At 42.3% G+C, this 22,046-nt stretch overlaps 1 protein-coding gene across 3 annotated transcripts; it reads left to right on the forward strand.

Moving 5' to 3' along the window:
* The first annotated feature begins 48 nt into the window (after window positions 1–48).
* Window positions 49–6,581, forward strand: pdrg1 (p53 and DNA-damage regulated 1). 3 transcript variants are annotated; one of them, XR_008694720.1, is made up of 6 exons: window positions 361–562; window positions 4,207–4,282; window positions 4,449–4,523; window positions 5,309–5,389; window positions 5,876–6,016; window positions 6,411–6,581. XR_008694720.1 is itself a non-coding variant. In XM_029150716.3 (5 exons), exons 2-5 carry the CDS (start codon window positions 479–481, stop codon window positions 5,956–5,958), a joined length of 324 nt encoding a protein of 107 aa, XP_029006549.1. In that variant the 5' UTR covers window positions 49–169; window positions 361–478; the 3' UTR covers window positions 5,959–6,581. The 3 variants fall into 3 exon arrangements, 2 of the variants coding, with proteins under 2 accessions (XP_029006549.1, XP_055364913.1); XM_029150716.3 differs by lacking the exon at window positions 4,449–4,523 and adding an exon at window positions 49–169 and having other exon boundaries at window positions 5,876–6,581; XM_055508938.1 differs by having other exon boundaries at window positions 362–562; window positions 5,876–6,581.
* The last annotated feature ends 15,465 nt before the right edge of the window (window positions 6,582–22,046 follow it).

Raw genomic sequence — 22,046 nt, forward strand, 5'->3', positions numbered from 1 at the left:
CACAGCCTGATGATGGCAGCAGTGCTTCTCTGCTGCGAGCGTTGTCCATAAAAGTGAAACACTGGACGACGAAGGGTCTTCATGATTCTGCATTCATACTCCACCACAGTGATTCTGAAATATCAACTCAAACCAGCAGCCTGGTGGATCAGTGGATGGCGCGTTCGCTGTAGGTGAACTGGGTTCAAACCTGGAGTTGAATTTCAACTTTTGGTGTTAAAATAAAACAAACAAACATAAAAATATAACAAATGTGATATGTCACCAATGTGAGTTTCCACCTTGGAGATATTTTGTCAGGCCGTAACTGATCCTTGTTTCTTTTTTCTTTTGCTTTTTCTGCCTTCGTGTGAATTGTAGGAATTATTATTTTGCGACTGGGTGCTGACAAGTCACAGGTAGGGCCATTCTGTGTTTGGTCGTTGTTTCAGACCGGACGTATTTTTACAGCGACACCATCGCCGCCACCTCCACCACCATGGAATCTGGTTCACAGCGTGTGTTGATGTATTTGACGGAAATTGAGGAGGCAGCTGAGGATGTTCTCACTGCTAAACAACAGGTATTTGAGTACTGACCGTCTGTACTGTGCAGAATAGGAGATTAAGGGGACTGATGTCTCGTTTCATCCTAACGGAACGGTAACTGTTAGTCATATAGCAGCTAGGCTAGCCCGACTGTTGCAGCTACATTGCGAGTTTTATTGGAGTGAGGTTGAGAAGCGGTGCTGTTCATCATCTGGAATATATTTTTTATCTCTCGAACTACCATCAGAGAAATTACACACGTGAAACACTTGTTCACAAATAACAAAATATTAGTACAATATGAAATAATAAAACATAAACAAACATGAATAAAAGTATTATCATCAAAGACGTCTTCAAAAACAGATTTACGTGCATACATGTACCATGCAAATTCATGTATATCCTGACTAATATCAGTGGCTTTTACCCAGTGAGAGTCATTGTTCCCTACAATAAGTCAGAAAGTGAGGAAGTGAATAGTCTTTAAATTCATTTAACGTTATAAATGCGTTTCTTAACTGTGGTGTTAAGGAACTGCGGTCAAGTGAGCCGTCGTTCGTTCATCCGTCGTTCAGCCAGCCGCGCTTCAGAAACGTCTTGCGCCCGTATTACGCGCTTTACAGCAGAGCACAAAACACGCTCGTCGCGACTTTCTCTTTTCATAGCGACACGTCTGGTCTGTTCAAAATATTGAAAAATACGAAACAAACTATTGCATATATAGAAAAACTGTCGCCTAATAAAGATCTGTATACTTTTACTGTAAAATTAAGCATTTATTAGTATTTAAAACTACCATGTCATACTGTGAAACTTTAAATTAATAACTTGACTTTGGTGCATAGTTCCAGGCTGAGACCACATTCCCCCTGATCTACTAGAGATGTACTATCACCCCACAAAGATCTGTGTACTTTTACTGTATAGTTTTGGATTTATTAGTATTCAAAACTACCAGTTCATACTGTAACTGTATAGGCCGTATAGTCAACTTTAATGATCAATAACTTGACTTTGGTGCATAGTTCCAGGCCCAGACCACTTTCCCTTTGTTCTACTAGAGGTGTACTATTACCCCACAAAGATCTGTATATTTTTACTGTATAGTTTTGAATTTATTAGTATTCAAAACTACCAAGTCATACTGTAACTGTATGGGCCGTATAGTCAACTTTAATGATCAATAACTTGACTTTGGTGCATAGTTCCAGGCTCAGACCACTTTCCCCTTGTTCTACTAGAAGTGTACTATCACCACACAAAGATTCGTGTATTTTTACTGTATAGTTTAGGATTTATTAGTATTCAAAACTACCAGTTCATACTGTAACTGTATAGGCCGTATAGTCAACTTTAATGATCAATAACTTGACTTTGGTGCATAGTTCCAGGCCCAGACCACTTCCCCCTTGTTCTACTAGATGTGTACTATCACCCCACAAAAATTCATGTATTTTTACTGTATAGTTTAGGATTTAGCAGTACTTGAAAGTACTATGTCATACTGTAATACAGTCAACTTTGATAATCAATATCAAGATCTGTGTACTTTTACTGTATAGTTTAGGATTTTAGTAGTACCATGTTATGCTGAAATATGGCCCTTACAGTCAAGCATAAAACCAATAAGTACTGCACTACAAACAGTGTAGTGTGTAACTTTCTTTTTTATTGTTTTAAGTCTGTATTGTGAAGAGAGAATAATTGCATTAAATCTAATCCTGAATATTTGGTTATATACATTTTGTATTTACATTTTAGTGTTCAAAACTAGATATTACAATGTGTAAGAACAGAGACGGCAATAACTTTGATAAAACAAACTTCAGACATGGGAAATGGTTTAATGAGAACAAATAACGATTTCGGTATCCATCCATTTTCAACTGCTTTTTCTTGGGGCGGGTCGCGGGGGCAACAGTCTAAGCAAACTCCAAACTTCCCTCTCTCCGGACACTTCCTCCAGTTCAGCCCAGCCCAGGACCTGTTTGCCTTGGGAGACATTTAGCCCCCGACAACATAGCTCCTGGGGTCATTCAGGCACACAAACTCCTCCACCACGTTAATGTATGTTTCACACATAAATATTCAGTTTTTGACTGTTCAATGACTTTACATTAAACAATAAACATTTAGTTTCAATATTAAAGTCACACTTTGGAGTCCTAACAGATGGTAATAAAAGGATTTAATGTGTGTGTGCTTAGCCTCACTCACAGTTTTTATATGAAAAGTGACATAATCTGGGCCTGGCATTATGCACTAAAGTCAAGTTATTCATCATCATAGTTGAATATAAGTCCCATAGAGTATTACAGTATGACCTGGAAGTTTTGAATACTAATAAATCCTAAACTATACAGTAAAAATACACAAATCTTTGTGTGGTGATAGTACACTTCTAGTAGAACAAAGGGAAAGTGGTCTGGGCCTGGAACTATGCACCAAAGTCAAGTTATTGATCATTAAAGTTGACTATACGGCCCATACAGTTACAGTATGACTTGGTAGTTTTGAATACTAATAAATCCAAAACTATACAGTAAAAATACAAGAATCCTTGTGTGGTGATAGTACACTTCTAGTAGAACAAAGGGAAAGTGGTCTGGGCCTGGAACTATGCACCAAAGTCAAGTTATTGATTATCAAAGTTGACTGTATTACAGTATGACATAGTACTTTCAAGTACTGCTAAATCCTAAACTATACAGTAAAAATACATGAATTCTTGTGGGGTGATAGTACACATCTAGTAGAACAAGGGGAAAGTGGTCTGAGCCTGGAACTATGCACCAAAGTCAAGTTATTAATGATCAAAAGTGACTGTATTACAGTATGACATGGTAGTTTTGAATACTAATAAATCCAAAACTATACAGTAAAAATATACAGATCTTTGTGGGGTAATAGTACATCTCTAGTAGAACAAGGGGAAAGTGGTCTGAGCCTGGAACTATGCACCAAAGTTAAGTTATTAATTATAAAAGTTTCACAGTATGACATGGTAGTTTTAAATACTAATAAATGCTTAATTTTACAGTAAAAGTATACAGATCTTTATTAGGCGACAGTTTTTCTATATATGCAATATTTTGTTTCGTATTTTTCAATACTTTGAACAGACCAGACGTGTCGCTATGAAAAGAGAAAGTCGCGACGAGCGTGTTTTGTGCTCTGCTGTAAAGCGCGTAATACGGGCGCGAGACGTTTTTGAAGCGCGGCTGGCTGAACGACGGATGAACGAACGACGGCTCACTTGACCACAGTAGTTAAGGAGCCCCCCTGAGTTTAGCGGGATACCTTCCACTGTCGAATCTTCTAGGAGAGGGTAAAATTACCAATGATGGGTGATTTACATCATGGAGTAGATATCTGACATGCTTGTTGTCTGAACTGAAGACCTGGAGGCAGACATGAATACTGTGGGAGTGTGGTCATTGCTATAAGCCTCATTTGAGTTGTGAATTATTGGATGCTAACACTGTTTATAATTGATATACTAGACTTAAGCTTATGACATTATTTTTATTTTTTCAACCAAAGTTTGTAAAAGATTTATTCTACTGGTCGGTTATCAGATTGCCACTTCTTCACTTCAGTCAATTACAGTATAAAGTGGTATAAGCAACTTAATAAAAACAAATGTATTTCTAAATTTTCTATGTGGATGTTTTAGATTGTGGACCTAGATTCAAAGAGAAACAGGAACAGAGAGGCTCTGAACGCCCTGAAAACTGAAATGGCGGATACAGGTAAGAAAGCCCTTGTTTTAAGATTTAGTGTCTTAGCTGCATTCTGTTATGGAAAGAACAATTACTGTCATTTCACAGTTCAGTTTCTTGGGTTGCTCATCAGAGTCAGTCTTGGTTGAAGATGTGCTGAACCTGAAATATCACTAAACATTGCTGTCATTTTCAGAAAAGGTGAAGGTTTGCTTTGGAAAAATGTTCATCAGATTTCCCAAATCAAAAACAAAGGAGATGATTCAGAAAGGTAAAAAAAAAAGACAGATTTAACACCACCCACTGGTTTTGTGTTCCATCACTAGTTAGGTTCTATGGGCCCCATTCTTTTTACATACTCATATGTATCACAACATAACAGGTGCAAACACAACAAGGACAATAAGGCCCCAAGCAAGTAATAAGAATATTCTCCTGGTGCTACTATTACACGAAGTATTGTGCAAAGGTTTTAGCCAGGTGGGAAAATGCTGTAAACAAAGAATGCTTTCAAAACCTGGAAGTGTTAAACTTTTTATTTTCATAAATGAACAAAAGTCATTTCTCATTATTATCTTCCCACTAGCTCGTGTAATTTTATCTATAGTTAAATTGACTTTCAGATCAGACAATGTAGCTACAGTTTGCGTGGGTTCTCTCCGGGTTCTCCGGCTTCCTCCCACAGTCCAAAGACGTGCATTAGGTTGATTGGCCTCTCTCCATTGCCCGTAGGTGTGAGTGTGTGAGTGAATGGTTGTCTGTCTATGTGTTGCCCTGCGATGGACTGGCGACCTGTCCAGGGTGTACCCTGCCTCTCGCCTGTAGCCAGCTGGGATAGGCTCCAGCACCCCGTGACCCCGCACTAGGGAGTAAGCGGTTAAGAAAATGGATGGATTATGAACAATATATTCTGGATAATCTAATGTTTCAACAAACAACAGGACTCAGGTGTTATTCCATTTAATTTATCACAGTATAAAACTGACAGTGTTCGCAAGAGTTCAAAATAAATCGGTGACATTTATTGGTTTCTTTTGGTTTGTTCTATATCTACAGACCAGGAGCAGCTGGACAGGGAGATAAATGACCTTCGCAAAGGGCTGAAAGCAAAAGTCAATCGTCTCAATGAGATGCAAGGTAGGAATAATTTTAAGGATGTTCTGTTGGCATTGCATTGTGGAGTTTCTGGCTGAGAATTGTGTGAACATGAAGGTCTGTGTGTTTATACCTGTACATTGCAAGATGAAGGTACAGCCCAACCAAAATCTAAAGTTTGAATGCTTCTAGCACCTAGCATACAGACTTTACTTTCCTGTAACCATGACACTTAAGAAGTGGGGTGACTTACAACATAGCTCTGATCAGTGCCATCCTACAGTGAAGTCATTCACTTATTAGAAGAGGAAGTTAAGACATAGAGTAATGTACTCTAGACCTGGGGTGAGGGTGAATACACACCTACTGTAGTAAATGCAGGAGGTCAAATGTCTTGGTCACAAAAAACATCCAGAGGTAGCATTAGACTTGGTACCTGTATTTCCGACTTCATGCCAGCTAGGGTCCACACTGGCCTGTCAGTGCATTTAATACTCCAGGTTAAAAGTGAGTACATTTGTGTTGCAGGTAAACCTGAGCTGAGAGGCTACAACCTTTCTCCACTGTCTGCTGATGAAGTAAAAGCTATTAACAGTCTTTTAAAGAGATGACATCACATCTGAAATGCAGGTTATAAGGGATTGTTAACAAGAGCATCCTGTGCTTCTGGTAAGGATGGATGTGTTGCCTCATGATAGGACAAATTCACCGTCCAGAAAGAGCAAACTTGAATGTTTACTTAGACCTGTATCTGCATCTCCACGTGTGACATAGATTATAAATGATATGGTAAGATGATGACAGGATAGTTAGTGCAGCAGCAACAGGACAACATGTCTGGGTTGATCTGGTAACCTGCTCCTGTAAAACTGCACACATCATCTTGCTGAGCTGATGATTTATTGGTGTTCTTTCCATGATAGTAAGTGTTGCATGTGAATCAGGGGCATCATTCCTGATTCTCCAGATCAGAGTTTAGCAGTGTGCCATGATTTAATAACTACTTGTAAGTACGATGTACAGTAACAGATACAACTTTGTATACCTACACATTGTTTACCAGATGCAGTAAGGCCTGACCGTGCATCTGTGATCCTCTGCTTGCTCTGTGATCATGAGAGGGCAGTGCAGGTTAAAAGTTGAGAGACACATCCATGAATCACGTTCTGCCTCCTGTTACAAATATTGGAAAGTTTTATTACAAACGTCAATAAAACTCAATTGGGAAGTCTTATTTCTTTGTTTGTCTGCAGCTATTGTGCTTCAGTTTGTTTGTCTTTTTTGTGCACATCATTAATCACAACCTGCTGGATAAATAGTCAGTATTAGTTACTCGCTAGCTGTCGCTTGGTGTAGCTCCTCTGTCTGACATGCCGTTAAACATGAGTAGACATGAAGAGCCAGAGGCATAAGAGACCGGGAGGGGCAGTCTCCTCAGACTCAGACGTGCGTGCCTCAGCCCTCAGACCCGGAACGAGCTCAGAGTGATGAATTTATGACTCAAAGGATGTGAACCTGCTGATTGTATCAAATGTTGGACAATTATATCAAGCAATGCACGCAACAGTTCCAGGTTTGGAAAGTGACACATGCTGACACCCCGTCTCTGTCCTCCACCTGTGTGCCTATAAATCAGACCCGGCCTACACTAGAATACTTGACAAATTTTTCTCACCCGAGAGGAATGAAAAGTCCATAAAGTATGTGTAAACAACGAGTGACTGACACTATTTAGCAAAGGGGTGTTAAAGCCTACATACAGTGTAAGGCTGTAATGGTGTCTTAGTGATAGAGACATATTAATCACAGCTTAGAGGTCAGACATCTGCACGTGTGCCAAGAAAGCAGCCACACTGCTCCCAGATTAAAAACTTTAATACACTCCTCCAGCAGCTGTCACTCAGAATGCTGGCGTAGCTGCTCTTGATTACAAAATCACAAACTGGTGGATATTTCAGAGTTTTCCTTGGCCCATGTGTGTCTACTTGGCTGCGGTTCCTCCCCGCGGCAACGCTGAGCTTTTTAATGGCTTTCTAGAGAAAATATCTCATTTAGCTGTCAGTCCCACGTCGCCCAGGCCTTCGGAACGGGAGGAATGATTTACGGCCAGTTACTGCCTCACGGTGTGGGCCGCTGCTGAGCTGAATGGAGAGCGTTGGAGACAGAGTACAGTAGGTCATTATTCCTTTAAGTTGACTGAGTGACTGCTGTGAAACATGGTTAACATTGTCCAACATCAACCTTCCTTTTGCTCTTTCCTGGCAGCTATCAGAGAAGGTCCACCTTGGGGCAGCTGTCCAGGTGTTGCAGACCACTTGTTGTATTTGAGGTGATGTTGCCGCTGGTCTTCAGCTACTGGAATCCACAAGCCAATATCTGAGGAGAAGCAGAACTAGATGGACTGACAACACAAGTCACCAGGAAGTAACTGCCCTGACTGTGTTTGTCATTCAAAAGAGGAAGAGCGGGGACTGCAAAGACGAGGGAGCCTTGGATCACTGTTCGCTGACCTCTGGCAAGTTCTTCTCTGCTCAGCAATCTAGAACAGGGGCTCTAATTCAACGGACACTCAAGCTTCTGCAGCTCCAGCCTTGTTGCTCAGCAGATGATGGTGGAGAACATAGTTCTCAGCAAAACAGATTCCAACAACTTAGACTTAATTAGAGAAAGATGGGTAGCCACACGTGCATAACAGGACTTAAATGTAAGTGAAAGTGGCATCAGTGAAAGAATGCTGGCCTGGTGAAGATCCAAGTTGGAGTAAAGCATTGTCATATTTGAATACATTGGCTCGGAGTCTGTGTACGTTTTCAGAATGTAGCTTTCTACCACAGGTTTGTCAACGTCGGTTTTTGAAGGCTGCTGATGGAGCGTTTCAGGATTGTTGGGTTGTTGCATTATTGACATGGAATAACGAGCTGTTAGTAGTTGCTCCCTGACATAACGGATGAAGTGGGAGTCTGCGTGTTGTCTTCATGTGTGGTAGGTGCTTCACATGAGCCTTCGACAGCTGTGAGAAAAGCACAGCGCTGGTGAAACGCAGAGCAGATCGTTGCTTCTTACTGTAGCCTCCACAAACAGCATCTGGGATGGTCCTGGTTCTGACCGACCCTCTGACCCTTTCAGCAGTTTTCCATTTAGGCAAACAACACATCCCACAAACGCTGAACAGGATGATGAAAGGATGCGTAATGCAATACCTCCTGAGCAAACAACTCGAGTCTCATGACATCGTCCCATTTGTCAACAGAGGTCCACTTCCCACATGTGGTTTTGCTCGTGTTGATGTGTTGCACACTGTAGGTTGTTTGAGGGTGCGTCACCTGGTTATGGTGGGTGGCAGGTGTGAAACGCCTCCTTCACTGGTGAGCTATGCTGTAAATGATGTGCAGAATTTGCTCTTGCTACACATTGAGCAGGCGGTGACCATGACAGATGCTGCTTTCATCTGGACCGCTCATGGACTTTCCAGTCTGAGGCTCCTCCTCTTCAGTATAATGCAACGTCCCTGGTTTCCAAATCTCAGACCACAGGACAGTTTCCCACTTTTCATCAGTGTGTCTGGACTTGGCTCCTTGATCACCTTGATCAGGTGTCACTGTGCTTTTGCAGCTGTTGGGCTTAGTCTGGGCAGGAACATGGAGTGGAGGTGCTGGAAGCCTTCGAGCTGCCAGTGGTTTTCAGTGTGTTCGTCACGTCTTAACAGTCAGGTCTGGTCTGAATGCAGGGCCACTGGGAGCCTGAAGGCCTGGTTCCTGGACCTGCACACATCCTCCTTTCGTGTAGGTTATGTCTCAGCAGGTGCTGGTCGTCTGGCCCTTGGCTGTCTCCACATTCTTTGCACTTTGAGAGTGTGAAACATTCCAAAGTTTTGTGAGTCAGCCCTCCGGCCTGCTGGAGGCGCACTGTTCAGTCCTGTCTGGTGTTTTTGTTATGTGATTTCCTGTCTGATTGTGATTAGTTATACGTGTTTTATGGGTATTTAGGTTTGTCCTCCTCCTTGTTCTTCCTCGGTTTATCCGCTTGTTGTCCATACAATGGTGTTCCTGTATTTTACCCCCATCTTGTGTCATGTTCAGGTTTGTCTACATACTATGTCATGTCCTGTGTTACATGTTTGGATTAGAGTCTTACTTAATGTCTTGTATTAGTTTATTCCTCAGTTTATAGTGTTTTCCTGCCCTGCAGTGACCTTTAGTTATTTCCTAGTGGTTCTATGTTAGTCTTTGTATTGCGTTGTGTTTATGTTGAGCCATTTATTAAATGACGTTATACTTGTTTCACCTCTGTCAGTCTTGGGTCATTGGATTTGGGTCCGTTCCTCTCTAGTTTGTAGGCCACAGCAGTCTGTTTCCCCGCTTGCCCCAACCTGTAGTTTATAACACAAAATTCTTAAACAATTTGCCCGCAGAGTTGACGTGTAGCTTTCACAGCATGTCAGCTGAAGTGCTGGCCTGGGTCTCCTCCTGCCAGTCGTGCTCCTTTTATACAACAACATTACCACTGAGTGAGTGTCAAAGTTCTTACTTTTAAATAAATAATCCTTTTGTACAATTTTTTAAAAAATAATTATGAAGTCAGTTGTTGCTCATTGTGAGAGACTCAACCTACAGGCTTTACATTCTTCGGTAGCCGCTTCAACAAACCTTCTGCCCCACAGGGATCGTTCATTATTTCAGTGTTGGGTGACAACAAATAAAGTTGACTAGATGCTCTGCGGCCTGTAATCACTCTGTTGTTTCTTTGTATTCCTCTGTTTGGTTTGAGCCTCCACTTAGGACCAGAGTGTCACAGCCAATAACAAATAGTAAACTGGATCAATACTCAGACGTAAACTGTGTTCTATCAAAACACGAACTATGTAAGTGTGCAAACAAACAGAATGTAAAGGCGGCGGCTGGAGCAGCAGTAGCGTAACAATGTGTAAATTAGGACTAGATATTAACATGAGTCCAGTGGCTGTGGGGCAAAAGTAGTCCTTCAACTGGGAGTCCTGCAATCCACTCTGCTGTACCTACAGTAAGCCATGGAGATGGAGGCAGCGCTGCTGTTCGGGTAGAGGTCCTTCATCACTCTGTGCAGATGCACAGGGCTCATCACATATAACCGTATCTATAGAAGTTACTGAGGAGTTTGAGGAGTTCTTTGGTGACATGTCAGACTCAGGTCTGACTTGAACAGGTGGTGAATGACACATCTGCAGAAACAGGATGGGAGGAGATGGTTAGTCTCTAACCAGAGACTGTGGTTAGAGTCCACAGAAAGCCTAAGAAATCATATGACAATTTTGAACTAGGCCCTTACTGCAGAAATACTTTGTGAGCCTGGACTGACACCTCTGGTACTGACAGGTTCTGTCAGATCCAATCTCAATCTCAATCCCAATCTCTCAAACAGATGTGCAACAGCATATACATTGTTGATTATATCTATTGCAACGCATGTAGTGACAATATAGAGACCACCCTACAGGATTAATGGTGCAGTCACTGTCCGCACAAACGCGAACTGAGCCTGTGCAGAACGCTCAGCTATGGTGTAAAGCACGGGGTTGTGGTCTCCATGTTGCCTGGTAGTCTGACTAACAGATCTGGGAAATGCTAATGCAGCACGATGAGCAACGTCCCCTCCACAGAAAACAAATGGTTGTGAAGCTCAGCTCGTTATTATGGATGTTTATAGGTGCACATTTTAATTTTAAAGTTTATTTAAACATGTGACCCATACATGGTCCTCGCCCAACCTGAAACCTTCAGGACGAATCACTTAAATACAGAGAAAAACGCAAAATGAGTTTAAGCAACATCAGTTTGAGCCGAGCACATCCGACGTGGGACCTTAGACTTTACCTTTTCTCTACAGGCTGCTTCACTAAGCCGCTGAATCTCAGCTCAGCACATGCTCTCATCATGTCAGTAAATCTGTCACATCCAGCTGCAGCTCCATCTGCAACCGTTTAGCGTGCGCTCACATCCCAGCTACGACTAAGCTACATTAGGAAAGAGGCTTTGACTGAATGACAGTTCACGCTGTGATGAAATAGACCATGCTCAATATATGTCATATAACAGAGATGAGTTGAAACAAATTGGTATTGTTCATAATGTCAAAACACCAGAAGTAAAATGCTATTAAACTGTGAGCTGTCGCTGCCAGTAAAGAAACCAGATGACATGAATTTCTCCAGGCTCGTTATCCCTCAGTGATGCAGTCGCTGCTGGGTTCTGAGCCTCATCTCTGGCCTTTATCACCGGCCCAGCGACAGGAGCTGCTATCAGCTCTGGATGGCGTATAGTGGCCTGATGTTGTTTATGGTTTATACTGTAGGGGAAGTGTGCCTGCAGCTTTAGAACTATTCATTGATGCAGATCGTAGACTCCACATGCATCAGAGTCACTGAGTGAATTATCTGCTGAATGCAATGTTCTTTGAGTTCAGGTTGACTGTGGTTGTTGGGTTCCGTGTAACATATGATTAAAAACAAGCACAGATATATCACATTTGACTTCCAGTCTTGGACGCCCATGGATGCCAACATTGTCCTGTCTCCACAAGGAAAGCTTCTGGTTTTACTGAGATGTAAATTCCAATATCCATTAGCGACACTAAGTGAAACTGGGAAACTGGTAATCACGTGAAAACGATCATTAGTCACAACGTGGAAAAATGCTAAACAATTAATATACAGCCACGCGTCTTCTAATTAGATTAGATGATAGAGAAATATGAGCAAAGCGGTGCAAACCGTGAAACATGTGTCAACAGGAAACCTTTTTATTTCATCAACGTACAAATAATAAGTGACTCACAGATGCAGCAACATTGTAGCGAGGTGCCTGGTTTAACAATGATCCATTCGTTGTATCAGATTTAAAGCTGGTACAAGATGAGCGGTTTCTTGGTCAGTAAATCATTTAACGGCCTTAATAATAATTCCTGTTGCACATAGAACCTGCACACAACCAGAGTACATCCAGAATCAGCATCAGCTAAAAAACAATGTCTTCTCCTTCACTCAGCTGCGCCACATTCTGGGGTTTAAATGGGGCTGCTCAGCCACAGAGGTTCACAGAGGTCATACATGTACAGGCAGCGTCTGTGCTGAACGTCTGCACATGGTGAAAATCATTCTCACACATATCTTAAGTAATTTAAGTATTTTACCAACATTTTTTAAATCTTACAGTGGGATATGCAGTAATACAAACTCATTAATACATTTAACATTAAATGGATTAACTGTATTAAAGTTTGTCTATATGACTCTTTCTATCTTCTATTGACAGACAGAGGCCAACACCGGCCTGAACATGAACAGATGTGTTGGTAACATATGTGTCCACATTGTGAGCTTAAGCTTATCACTGTATGTCACTGCTACTACTTAGATCATTATTTATTGCACTGAGCCTCTATAAACAAAGGTGACAACTTCTCTCCACGTGGTCCTATTGTTGTCTCTGTTATCACAAAATCCTCTGGTTCTCCAGCCTCCACAGCTGCACCTGTCACGACCTAAATGAAAACATTAGCTTCAGGATGAAGTGAAGTACACTATGAATAAGCTTTGACACGTAAATGTGCAGCTGTCACCCTGCGACTGGTTCGTCATCTCCATCCTGATCTGGGCTGCTCGACTGCAGGATCTGGGAGGGTCTGTTGTCTCTGGTAAAGTAAATACAGAGAATGTGAGTAAACAGATCACAGAAATATTAAGATTTCAAGTAATCTTTAAGTAAATCAACATAGCTTATCTATTGCTAAATACTGTATCTTAACTCTATATCTTATTGTAACCTATATTATTTTGTCCTAACCCAACTCTATCTTTATTATGTTTTCCTTCTTTATTCTCTATCTTAACTTCTCTTACTATCATACCTTCCAATATGAAAACCCAGTCCAGTGTCTCCTGGACATAAAGGACGCTGCACTCGCGGTGCTGTCGGTGTCTGGACCAGCAGGGCAGAGATGATACTGTTGGCATTTATGTTAAATGTAAGCTAATTTATTTAGCTCATGACACCCTGTGTACTGTACTGTACACATGCACAGTGGAAGGAGCTCATATAATATCTAACTGTGACAGGAGAGTGAAAAATATCTATTATGTAATCACAAGGTTAGTTTTTCCTGCATTTTTAATCTCCTTGACCTCAGTTTAACCTTTGACCCAGTGGAGCTCGACCGCCCCTGACAGACAGCATCACCTTTTGGCTCTGGATTAGTTCTGCATGACCTCCTCTGCTCTCACTTATCTTGTTCATCTCCTCATTCACAGAGTGATGGGAGTGACTCGACATGTGGGGACCGACGACATGCAACGTAATTCATGGGTAATGTGCTCAACTTCCTCAGCCACAGCTGTTATAGAGGTGGATCGTAACTACTGTCAAATAAATGAAGCACAATATTGTGTTTAATTGCAGAATATTCCTGTAACTGACTTAAACAGAACTGCAGTGTGACATTAACAGTGAAAATAAGGTCCCTTCTTATCCAACATTAGCAGCAGTCTCGTTCAGCTACAACCAGCTGTGTTTAGTGGAAGAAACTAAGGGTCTTGTTTTATCACCCATTCATCCATCTACAGTATCCATCCATGCGTTCTTCTGTCTATCCGTCCATCCATTCATCCATTCATTCATTGTATGGATTATACTGTATATTGTAACAGAGCTGATCCCATCCTACCTGACACCCAGGACAGGTCACAGTCCATCACAAGGCCACACACTGTTAAGGCTAAGTGCAGGGACGGAACCCACGCAGACACATGCAAACTGCAAACAGAAGCCTGAGGAAGCATCTTCCTTTGAATTCACAGTGGTAACCACACCTATATGATTACATAGAATGTTAATCACTTTTTAAACTGTATTTCATAGTGTATTTACATTACAGTCTTAATAGAGGTCCCTCTTTGTAATGAAGAACCACAAAAAGATGAAAACATGATGTTTGTCACTGTGTTTGTGGGGCGTTTGACCTGGTGTGTGTTCAGCCTGTGAGGGCCTCACCTCCAGACTGCTTCAGGGCTGGGAGCAAATAAATACTGTCACAGCCTGTGCCAGCTTCAGCTGTGTGGTCTGATGCTGGCTCCTCACATGGAATGAATAATAAATTAGCTGTGCCTCTCCAAGCAGAGGAGGATTTTCATGGTGATTCTGTGAAAGTGTAAAACAAACACAAATGTAAAAGTACCACGACCCCTGCACCCAGACCGACCTTTACTGCTGCACTTCACACAGGTAAAACAATCAAATAAGCAGAACAAATACACGCGGCAGCAGGACGCCCATTGAAATCACTTTTTGTGGTCCTCATCAGCCTCTCAGGCCTCTCACGTTTGCTAACGTGAGCTGCTGTTGTTCAGTGGTACAAGGAACCAAGGGAGCCTCACGCTGACGCAGAGATTCAAACTCTGTTTAGCTCCAGATAAATATACCATTAAATATATTTGAACAGAGACACATGAAGCCAAGGTCAGGGTTGGGTTCTGCCAGATACGAAACAATTTCAAATGTGTAACAATTAATCAATGATCACAACAAACAGCAATGTTTCCACATTCTTAGCGAAGGCAGTCGTTTGGACTAAAGGTGCCAAAATGAACATTTAGGCTTTGCTTGTGTAATGATGCTACTGATCCTCCTAATATGCCTCCAACAGACCTTGAACAGAGTAAACCTCCTTCAGTCTGAGCTGGTTTAGTAAAGGAGAGTTTGATTTATTGTGTGTCCATGTGGCAAACCACAAAATACTTAGGTGTGTGACTTATTGTATATATGTCTTATATAATAATTTCTACATCTTGTAAAACACAGTATATATATATGTCATCCATTAGTAGTAGCTAGTACTAGCAGGCGCTATGAAGGACCCCAGCACATGGTAGGGGCCAGTTGCACCAGGGTGGCTGTTGGGGTGGAGCTCCACCTCCACTCCCAGAGCTAATGTGGACGGTGAACTGAGCGTTTCATGTGGCATTGTCTGTTCCAGGTTAGAATTCCATGTGAAACCACCAGAAAACCACTTCCCGAGGTTGAGTACTGGTATGTTGTTCAAATGAAGAGTCGACCAGTTAAAGGGAAATTTAATTAAAGATAAGCTGTTTGCGACAACAACGTGGCTAATCGGGTTGCACCGGTGGGCGTATCCTGTAGCGTGCAGCATTGTGGGACTTAGAGTAGGTCCGGAAGGTGAACTGTGTGGATTCTTATTTTTGCTCGTCTCACACGTCTCACATGTTAATTATTGCTACGTTGGTATTAAATAGTGAAGGATAATGTTAGACTTTAGTGTAAGTGTTAAGGTAAATCATTAAATGTGTAATTCTTTATTTGTAATGTTTAAGTTAACGATTAAAGCATTTACCTATTAACTTTTAACGTTAATTTAAAGCGGTAAGCATTTTATTTAGGAAGTAAGTACTTTGATGAAAGTGTGGGATAAAACAAACATATACTAACATAGTATGTGACATATCAGTAGGGAACTGGGGTCTCATGTACAAAGACTTGCGTAGATTTTCTACTAAACTTGGCGTAAAATCAAATCCAGAAAACTGCGTACGTATAGATGTATCAATTGCTACTAATTATGAATCTACGCATGTGTCCGCCATACTTACCAATCAAAGTAAAATTGAGCGCAGGTGAATGAGTAGCAGACTCCTACCGTGACATGTCTCTATATAAATATGTTGATTCATTTAAATACGGTTTGCGTCTGCGCAGTAGTCGAGCGGATCGTGTGTGCAGGTGTTAATGCTGCAGGTTCTGCACAGGAGCGGAAATAAAAAATAAAAGTGGTCTGACATAAAGGTGGACGTGATGCAAAATTTACCACTAAAGCATCACCAAAACAGACAGAAGCGAAAAAGATGATCTGACCCCCTGACACTTTACAGGATGTACTTTGGTTGTACACAGGTTCTATGCGCAACAGGAATTAATATTACGCCCGTTAAATTATAGACCCCGATCTGGTAGCTTCAAATCTGATCTCAATCATGCTGTTCGTTAAAATGAATGGATCATCGTTAAACCGGGCACTTTGCTACAATGTTGCTGACTGTAACTGCATTTGCACGTCACAGATTATTTGTACTTTGATGAAATAAAGATGTTTCCTGTGACTGTGCTTTCATAGCAATGTCTCCAGTCGATGAGTCCAGTCACATCAGGTAAACCTGCTCTCGATGCAAACTGCGCTCTAATGCCAACTGATTTGATCAGTTGCCCTGATCAACCGTATGGAACCTTGATTCCTTGCTGACATATGGATGATTGGGTCCCACTCAGCTCATGTTAAGAATATATGGTGATTTTAAAAAGGGTAATGTTGACGGTGAACTGAGTGCTCAATGTGGTCATTGCAGCTGCTTATGTTCTTCTCCAGAGTAACTATTTGTTACGACAGTGCCTGCTTTTGCTACACGTAACATTTGCACATGTGGACATTCTGTGCTGTAATTTCTTCACTTCAACACAATATTTCCTGGAATACATTCTGTGGATTAGACTCCACTTCAGCTAGAAGTGTTTTGTGGGAGGATGTTTACTGTAAATGGTTAATGTGAAAAGGAGATTTATTAAAAGAGCATCAAAAACCTGTTCTGACCACCGTCCTGCAGAGTTTGCACAAGTTAAAGGTGTGCATTTTGAAAGAGCAGCACAGACATTTAATACGACCACAGGGATTTGTGAAGGACTTTTTAACACTGAATTTCCCCATTGTGGGATGAATAAAGTCTATCTTATCCTAAACAGTGCCCCATTTCCCATGTTGAATATTCTGCTACTGTATGATGATGATGATGTCATGAGTGTGAGGCGTTCAGGCGTTCAAAGATCAGAAACGATGTGTTCATGTGATGACAAGCTCGTTCTCATTGTCACTTCCTTGTAGTAGGTTTGAGTAAGTCTTATAGAAATTGATAGAAACTACTGTAATACATGTAATCAAACATTGCATCATTTTGACAAATGGAGGAGCAGGTTCATCATCTTTAAAACTTTAAGAATCCCACCACCCATAGTATAATCTATCTTTTATGAAATCGGGACCCGATTCCCCGGTTACTCATTCCTTGGGATGAGGCCTGTGTCCTGAGAGGCAGGATCGAGCTGGTCGTCAGACAGTTCTGATGGTTTGAGACAGTGTGAAGGTTCAGAGCAAGTCTGCTCCCATCCTGACAACATGTAGACTTCAGCTCATACTGCGTCCATTAGAACAGCCCAGAGTCAAGGTTCTGATGGAGTGATGAACTCCAGACCTTTCAGCAACACAGAACACATGGTGCAGTATAAAATAAAGGATCCAGCAACAGTGGATCAAGCTGTAAGACGTGAAGCTTTTCTGTAACATGTGACTCCACAGATGCTGCAGGTCTGTAGAGTGATCATGGTTGGAATGCTCCTTTGTTGTGAATCCAATCATCATACAGTGAGATGAAGAATCGTGATCCGCCTCCGCCACGTAAACATTGTGTCCTGATGCTGATCCAAACCGGGATCGGACTGCGGCATAGAATCATCCTCATCGCTGCCTGACTGGCAGTTTGTGTATCCACTGTTGGATTCATCTCTACACATGAGCATCTTTGTAGCGTTAGCATTGTTCTGTTGTACACAGATCGTCAGGATGAGGGACAGGTGTTGTAAAAAGATTTAATTGACAACAAACTTCCTGCCTGGTGGTAGGAGGTCACCACACTGCAGCACACAGCAGGTTCTGCTGTGGACACGCTGCGGTCAGCATCAGATAAACAGCGTGAACTAAGTAGGGCGCTGCTCTCACATGGTTCTGGTTTACAGTGTGTGGATCGTATTGTCCAAGGATGTGGACGGCGTTTACACCAGCACATGTTTTACAGCAGAGGCCTCTCTTTGGGGGCTTTCTTTAAAGTGACTCACTAAAGTGAACTTGTCCCCAGTCGCAGCTTGTTCCTATTCTATTCTGTTCTCTTACCACCTTCTTCACTCATCAGTCCCATGGTCTCCCATATCTGCTTTGCTTCCACTCTAACACAATTAGACCTTCACATTTTCACCTCCCTATACAGAATGACAGAGAATGGGAACTCTATGTATATAACGTGGTCATGTCACGTGTGACGTGACATGAACAGGAAGTCCTTTCAAAATAACAGCGGAAGTGGACCTGAGAATATAACCAGAACATTACTGACAGGAAGAACTTCAAAATAAAACAAGGAGCAGGACAAGAAACTGTGACACACTGAGAGGAGACACGTATAGGCTGAACAGAATTGGACCAAGCACAGAACCTGTGGTACTCCATAGCTAATCCTTGTGCATGTGGAAAATTTGTCATTAACATGAACAAACTGGAATCTGTTCAACAAATAGGATTTAAACCATCCCAGTGCTGTTTCTTTAATTCCGATGCTATGTTTTTATCTCTGTAATAAAATGTTATAATCAATTGTATCAAATGCAACACTAAGCTCTAACAGGGCAACAACAGAAACTAGACCATTGTCTGAAGCTAAGAGAAGATCATTAGTGACTCTAACCAGAGATGTTTCTATGCTATGATGTTTTCTAAATCCTGACTGAAAATCTTCGTACAGGTTATTCCCACTCACGTGGTCAGATAATTATTTAGCCATGATTTTTTCAATTTTAGAAATAAAGGGTAAATTTGAAATGGGCTTATAGTTGGCTAGTTCTCCAGGGTCCAGAGTAGGTTTTTTCAATTAAGATTTGACCACAGCCACCTTAAAATCCTGTGGTACATAGCCTATTAGTAAAGATTGGTTGATTTGATTTAATATGGAAAATTTGTTTAAAGGTAGAACTTCTTCGAATAATCTGGTTGGGATCGGGTCTAAAAGACAAGTGGACAACTTGGAAGAGTTAATTATTGAAGTTAACTCCATATGAGTAATGGGAGAAAGCTCTCAAAGTAGGACAGAGGACTTGTTATATTTATTAAAGTTGTTGGATCTAGACAGTGATTTCTGTCATTTGGAGGAATGACACCATCCAGCCGGTGCTTCTGAAAAACAAACTGGAGGAGGCTGGTGTGGTGTGTCATCTAACAGAGTGGATTATGGACTACCTCACAAACAGGCTTCAGTTTGTGAGAGCCATGGACTGTGTGTCTGTGTGTCACTCTGACCTGCAGTGTGGGGGCCCCACAGGGGACTGTACTGGCCCCTTCCTCTTCACCCTCTATACATCAGAATTCAGGCACAACATGGACAGCTGTGTTCTGCAAAGGTTCTCGGATAACTCTGCAATTGTCACAATAATCACCGATGACGATAGTGCAGAGTACAGAGGACTCACTCAGAACTTTGTGGACTGGTGCCAGCGGAACCACCTCCTGATCAACAAAGGGAAAGCAAAGAAGATGGTGGTGGATTTCGGCAGACAGCAGCCTGCTGTCATCCCACCGATGCACATCCAGGAAGGGGACATTGAGAGAGTGGACTCTTACAAGTACCTGGGAGTGCATCTGAACAATAAACTGGACTGAACTCATAACACGGATGCACTGTACAGGAAGGGTCAGAGCAGACTCTACCTGCTGAGGAGACTGAGTCTTTGGAGTGAGGGACCACTCCTGAAGACCTTCTATGACTCTGTGGTGGCATCAGCCATCCTGTACGTGTGGTCTGATGGAGCAGCAGCATCACAGTGATGACAAGTAGAGACTGAACAGGGTCATCAAGAAGTCCAGCTCTGTCCTGGGCTGCACTCTGGACACGGTGCAGGAGGTGGGTGAGAGAAGGGTCCTGGCTGAACTCACATCCATCATGGACCAGGACTCTCACCCACTGGAGGACTCACTATCTGCTCTGGAGCAGCTTTAGTAACAGACTGATCCACCTTCGTTGGCGTTCTCCGGTGGCGTTCTGTGCGGAACCTAATACTGATCGGCCTCTGTCTGAAGGTGCTCCTCTGTCCAGCCACACACTGTGTGGGGGTGGAGGTGTTGTCTATAGAGAGGAGTTGGACCAGCATCCTCCTCTCAGCTACAGCATGTAGGGGGTCCAGCTCCACCCCCAGAACAGAACCAGCCCTCCTCATCACTTTGTCCAGTCTGTTACTGTCTGCTACATTCATGCTGCTGCCCCACAGACCACAGCCTAAAACACTGCCCCACAGAACATCCTCAGCACGGAGCTGCACACGTTAAAGGACCTGAGCCTCTTCAGGAAGTACATCCTGCTCTGAGCCTTCTGGTTCACAGCTGAGGAGTTTATTGTCCAAGTACACTCCCAGGTATTTGTACTCGGTCACCACCTCCACCTCTTCATTTTTAATAGTGAGAGGGGTCTCAGCACTCCCAGATTTCCTAAGTCTATCACCAGCTCCTTAGTTTTATTGAAGTTTGGTGGTGGTTCTGTCCACACCAGTCCACAAAGATGTCCAACAAATAAAATCCTGAAATATTCACATACATTTGTCACGTATACAGTATTCACCTTTTAAATTATTCAGCATTTGCCAGTTTACCTGGTTTTCTATGGGGTTTACATACTTTAGCTTTGTAAAGGGCCTTGAGGTGACTGGTGCGTGAATTGGTAGATGAAATGTGCGAAAATAAAGATTTTCACAAGACAATGACTTAGTGGCTCTTTCTCTTGTGTAATGTGGTTTGTGGCCCTGTTTGTGGCCCTGTTTATATGTGGGTGTCTTGTGTTTTCTTTAAGCTTCCAAACTTCCTTTGTTATGTAGATGCAGCAGGAGAAGAGTTTTAGACGACGGTACAGTACTGTAGGGGTCCTGTGGGTGTGACGGGAGTAATCACAGAAGCCCCTACAACATACATGTTGGATGTACCAACAAAAGCCCCAGAAAGCTCTGTATACCAAAGGAATAGAGGGAAGACCGGGAGGACGAGGCATCAGCTTAACCTAGAGCCAACAGACACTGCGGAACACAGTACACTGAGGTGACAAAGAGTCAGTGCTGTGGTGGGACAGCCAACGTTTGTGGAAGCCATGAAAACGGTGTCCTTCAGCTGAGCAGAACAGCGTGTCTTCCTAAGCTCTGGCTCTTTTACATATTTGATTAAGTAATTATTCACGAACACCATCCGGCCGGTACTGAAGCATTAAGGTTTAATTTCCTTTCCATTTCAGAGCTCCACATTCTTTCCAGCACATTCCACAACAAACAATCCTATTTTCATTATACGGTACCTTCTTCTAAAGTAAGCCTGAAACCAAGCCTTGGTGGAATATTAAATATTATTGAAAAAGATCAAGAATGCTCAACGGACTCTAAAACGCTCCCAGGTGTCTGAGCTGAACATGGGAATGAGCACAAACGATGTTGGTGTTTGTTTGTTTTCATTCACACGCTGATTTCACTTACTGCTCATTCGTCACAGCCACAACCAGGTACCAGAGACTGGATATGGAACGCCCCTGAATCGTTTTGTTTGTCACGCTGTACTGAACTGTAAAGAATGTGGATCCTGGATGATCCAGTAAAGTCAGTTTTGCCAACAATAGGCTGCAATGAGCTCTGGAGATCTGCTGCTGCTGCTGCTGTAAAGCAAACTGACTGGGAACCTTAACCTGAGTCTGAGTTCACACAGAAACAAACATAACCATGGTTCATTTTGATCCAGGAGAAGGATTCAGTAGTTGTGGTTCAGATTGTGGCCCGAGGCAGCGTTCACACGTGCTGTGTTGACTCTAATTGTACTGTAA

This window comes from Betta splendens, chromosome 5, assembly GCF_900634795.4.
Source record: "Betta splendens chromosome 5, fBetSpl5.4, whole genome shotgun sequence".
NCBI classification, from domain to species: Eukaryota; Metazoa; Chordata; class Actinopteri; order Anabantiformes; family Osphronemidae; genus Betta; species Betta splendens.